General features: G+C 53.9%; 1 protein-coding gene across 1 annotated transcript in view; it reads right to left on the bottom strand.

Moving 5' to 3' along the window:
* The window catches only part of FGFR1OP (FGFR1 oncogene partner), a gene marked incomplete at its 5' end in the record, with an annotated part of 28,198 nt that overhangs the window by 5,518 nt on the left and 17,667 nt on the right, over positions 1–5,013 (bottom strand). The window contains 3 exons of the mRNA XM_025049060.1: positions 2,932–3,000; positions 4,312–4,610; positions 4,871–4,983. Coding sequence (XP_024904828.1) covers positions 2,932–3,000; positions 4,312–4,610; positions 4,871–4,983 — 481 coding nt within the window. The remainder of the gene's footprint in view (positions 1–2,931; positions 3,001–4,311; positions 4,611–4,870; positions 4,984–5,013) is intronic.

The following is a 5,013-nucleotide window of genomic DNA, read 5'->3' as shown; positions in this document are numbered from 1 at the left end:
CGTGGCCGCAGACTCCGCATTGGGGCGGGGCGGGGCGGGGACAGAGAGCAGAGCGGGGAGGCTGGCAGGTCCCGATCAGGAAGTCCTCCGGAACGCAAAGGGGGCGGGCAGGAGGGAACGAGAGAGGCAGGTGAGATGACAAGCCAACCACTGGGGCGGAGGCCCAGGCCCAGGCGGGGATGACAGATAATGGCAGGAAGGCAAGTGCCCTAAAGGTCCAGCAGAGATGGACTACATGGTTGGCACCGAGTGTCAGGAAAAGAAGGACACAGGACGTGTCGCACTGCGGCACCCAGACACCCCCGCCAACACGAACCAGGAGCCCCGGCGACAGCGGCAAGCAGGCGCCCAGTTCCCGGGCTGCTTCCTCTCAGTCCACCTACTTTTGCAGCCAAGATGACTCGTGGCCTCGAGGGTTAAGGGGTCCACAGTGCCGAGAGCAACAACTGTCGGGAGCACAGAGAGCAAGAGGAGCAGCACCCATCTGACTAAACGAGGAACATGGGTGGCTGCTTCGCAGGTGCCGTGAGGAAGCACAGCAGGGCGCGTCCGGGACTGTGAGGCGGCCTCCAGGCCCCATCTCGGTGTCCCCACGTGACCTCCAACGCGGACAGCAGAAGGGAGAATTCAGCCAAGACAGCGGGGGCAGCTGTGCTACCGTGCGGATTCAGAGAAAGCTAACTGGCCTCCTAGCGTTTCCAGCCAACTCAAGACAGAAGATCCGCTGAGCCACTGTGCTGAAGGCACCGTTACAGTCCGCCTCGCATTACTGTGACCACAGCTACATGCAAGCTGGGCCCACAGGCCAAATCCAGCCAACAACTTGTTCCTGCACAGCTTGCAAGCAAAAATTGGCTTTTACAATTTTCATAGATCATAAAAAAACAAAAATCAAAACTAAAAGGTGTATTTGGCCCTTTTCAGAAAAAGTGTGGTGATCTGTGCCTTAAACACACACAGTGCCTGTCTCCGGCCGTGGGCCTGGCACTCGTGCTGGTCCAGCAAACCAGAGCAAGCTGTGCGCTAAGGATTTATTCGAAAGTTGTCTCTTGGAACTCAGAATTTATTTTCCACTAAATACCGTCGAGGCAGTAAAGCATAGTGGTTAGGGCCCCTTGCTGTGTCAGGATTAAAAGTATCGTGCTCTGGGCACCTTGCTTAACCAAGGTTCTTCATCTGACCTCACGGAGAAGAATTTAAAAACGACTTCCTGGTCCAGCGCCAGGCAAGTGTCAGTGGCATTGTTATGACCCTCGGCTAGGGTGACGGGCTTCACTGACATGAACGTGTTATTAAAACACTGAGAATAACGTATATTTACAATGAAAATGAAAACAAACAGAAAACAGAACTGAATGAACTGCTTACTGATTCTGAATCCGCGCGTCTGGCTCAGTGACCTGGAAAGTCTCACCATGTGACGACCAACACTCCCAGCCCGGTCCACCAGGCTCCCGCCAGGCAGTGAGGTGCAGCAGGCCCTCCCTGACCCGGGGGGACCCTCAGCAGACGGGGCCGCCTCGCTCAGGTGGGAACAGAGCAGAGAGAAGCCCCACAGCTCTGCAGAACAATGGGACACAGTGGGACGCTGCAAAGGCGGGACACAAACCGAACCAGAGCAGACGGGCCGGCCGGCTGCCGTGCGGAGGTCAGGGACAGGACTCCGGGTGTGGCGACCCACTGGGGCAAAGCCTGAAGCAGACCCTACGTCTGGCAGAGCGGAGGGGCGTCCAGCTGAAAACAGGGACAGGCAAAGAGCGGGAGACGAACAGGCCCACCCCGCTGGCCAGCCAGCTGCCACCAACGCAGCGGTCACCACGAGTCCAGGTCACTGTGGAACAGAATCTGGCAGCTCAGGGACATCCACTCCGCTGAGAGTGGCTGCAGACGGGAGGGCAGGGGGAGCACAGAAAGGAAGCTGGCACCTCCGAGGCCTGGACGGGGGCTCACACATCTGGATGTCATCACTCTGAGCCCGAGGCAGACGCCATCGGTCCCACTTGACAGGGGAGGAGGGACAGCTTGGTTTACTGACCCAGTGCTTAACAGTTAGTGCCACATCTGGGATCTTACTTAGACCCATGCACTTCCAAACCCAAGTGCCTGCCCTCTCTAGAATGTTCCTCCAGAAGAGGGAGAGATGCTTCGGAGCAGTCATGGGGCTGAGAGCGCAGAGGGCCGCAGCCGCCCTCTCCCCGCCCGCCTGTGGAGCGCGCCCCAGAGCTCATGCAGGGAGCAGCCCTCAGGCCGGGGGCGCCTAAGCTGTTTCAGGCACACACTCACATCCCCCAGGGCGAAGGAAACAGCCACCGAGAAGCCAGCGGAGCCAGTTCTGTCAGCTACGGAGGGAGGGGGGCCCCAGCGTGCCTGTCACAGCCATAGTAGTTCTGTGGGCGGGAATGCAGGCGGACACCACCGCCCCGCGAGTGGCCCAGGGCCCTGCAGTGTCCACACTGCTGCTCTGACTCCGGTAGGAATGGACGTACCTACTCGGGGTCACAGACTGCTGCCCCACAGAACAGAACTGCACCCAACACCCTCGTGCTTCTGTCACGTGTCTGTCACTCCCATAAGACCAACTCCCTAGGGCCTCCAGGAGCCCCGAGCGACTCTGCCTTTGCACGAACCGTGCTCAGTCCGAATCAATCTCGTCCCTTCTCCCTTGCCCCTCAGGTCTCAGCAGAGGCGTTGCTGGCCCAGGGCAGCCTCTCAGGTTTTTAGGTCAGCCTACTCCCCATTTTCCAGCAGAATCTACTGTGGCTGCCACTAGGTCCACCCCTGGCACGTGGAGTGAGCCTGGACACACAAAAACCAAGCAAACATGTGCTCATGAGGGGCTCACTGTAGGCTGGCCTAGTCACTTCATTTAAGATTTTATTCTAAAATATAAAATCTTCAAGCAATCAACACGAAAATTGGAAATCCAGTTACCTAATCCAAGTGATCCAATTTTATCATTGACCAACTTCAGATCTTTCAAAACTGTGTTTGCCCTTTTACCTGTGAATAGGAAAAAATAGTCACATTAAATCAACATTTAGACTACAAGTTTCTAAAACACATCAATTTTTTTTCAGAAGCTTCTCTACGACAGAAGCATAATAACCTAAGAGAACATGACGAGCGGGGATTAATCGCCGCCCGTATTATGCATCACATCCCTTTCTACTCACGCATGTTATTATTGTTTATTAGAAGCTGACCATCAAAATAACTTTTTGCCCAGCTATCAGATATCACCTTCTTTCTTATGAAGCTCCCTTGGGCATGAACTCATGGACAATGGTTCTTCTCACTGATTTTATTTTTCCTTTGAAAAATAAATTTTGTTTCATTTCAATCACTATTTCACTTAACAGCCGACCCCTCACTGGCTTTCCTCCAGCCTAGCTTCAATGTCCTACGTCTTCCTTCCCTACTCAGTGTTAAGTGACATGGTCATGACCATGACATTCTGTGTTCCTTTACTGAAGGTGACAATAACCTTGGGAAAGAAGAACGGGAGGGAGACTGATTTGTGATGTACTTCACAACTACGTGGCTAGTTAACCAGATGGTGAAGAGAAGCCACACGCCATCTCTTCTGTGTGTCCTGGGACACCATACAGTTGTATCATGTAATACGAAAGGCTGGGATGTACTGCAAAGTCACGCAAAGTCACTCTGCAATTTCCTGGTAAAGATCTTTTTAGAAAACCTCAGAAAAAGCATATATGCTTTAAACATGGTGCCAATTAAACCCTCTATTTACTACGGTATCGTACAAAGCTCATCCACACATCTGCACGTGTCTAAGTCGTTGGTCTCGGCACCATGTGGGAAACGGTCGTCCATGTAGCACACGGCCACCTGCCTCACAGTCCCGGTCTTTGCTACACGAGGACACGTCAGGTCCAACACCCTATGATCGTTACTGTGGTATCACAGAATCTATGACAAATTTTTAAAAACTGAATTTAAATTCTATTCAAGTCATTCTAAATGTCCAACAAAATAGAGATGGTTTAAAAATTATGCAGTACCTATGTATCATATGACAGGCAGCTAACAAGCCAATTTCCCAAAAGTATTCTGACGACATAGGAAAAGCGGCAGACCACGTTAAAAAGAAACCAAAGTATAAACACAAGATTAACAGCAAATATCACTGAATGGTAAAACTACGGGCTAGTCTTATGATTTCACATGTACTTTTCTGAGAAAAAGAAACAAGGATCATATACTACGTAATCAATTAGGGAGAAAATGATCATCAGGATTCCAAGTCCAGGTGGTCAGTCGGCAAATCTAGGCAGGGGCTTCGGCACTCACTCTCCGAGTCTTTCGATGAGGGGGCTCCAGGAAGGGCGCTGAGTCCGCTTTTGAAGGAGGGGGCGTCCGAGAGCGACGCGAGGCTGCCGCCTTGCTTACTGGGCTCGCTGGCCCTAACGAGAAACGAGAGAAACGAAAAATGGGGACACGGTGACACGGCACTCTGATTCCACCCCAAACGAGAGCGGCTGAGGTCAGGCTCCCCTGCACCGGGCCAGGAAGCAAAGACCGCAGGCAAGTCCACGGCGCCAAGACGCCAGGCGGATGAGGACATCGCGAGTCCCCGCGGGGAGCCACCGCTGAGCCCTCACTCACCTCTCCCTAGAATGGTGACATCTTAGAGATCAAGTCACTCTTCTTCGCCTTCACTGTCTGTGACTCTACCAGAAGCCCCGCCCGCTGCCCAGAGATGCAGACAAGGGACAGCACGGAACTTGCCGGCACAGGCCGCGACTCCGCGGGCAGCACTGTGGAGACGAGCCACCGAGAGCCTCGCTGCTGAGCCTCCCTTCAGAACTAATCACACCCTCACATGGACGCCTGACACCCCAGTAAGTACCCGACCACGAGCGTGCCCCGCACCTTCCCGTACAGCGATTTCACGCCTCCTGCGGGGTCCCCATTGCCAGCCCCTCCCCCATCCTTCCCTCTGAACTCAGAGAACCTCCGGGGCTTCCGCCAGCACGTCCGCCACCCACGGCG

Source organism: Pteropus alecto, unplaced genomic scaffold (assembly GCF_000325575.1).
Source record: "Pteropus alecto unplaced genomic scaffold, ASM32557v1 scaffold195, whole genome shotgun sequence".
Classification (NCBI taxonomy): domain Eukaryota; kingdom Metazoa; phylum Chordata; class Mammalia; order Chiroptera; family Pteropodidae; genus Pteropus; species Pteropus alecto.
Note: the sequence above shows the minus strand (reverse complement) of the source record. Positions and strands in the feature narration are given on the sequence as shown.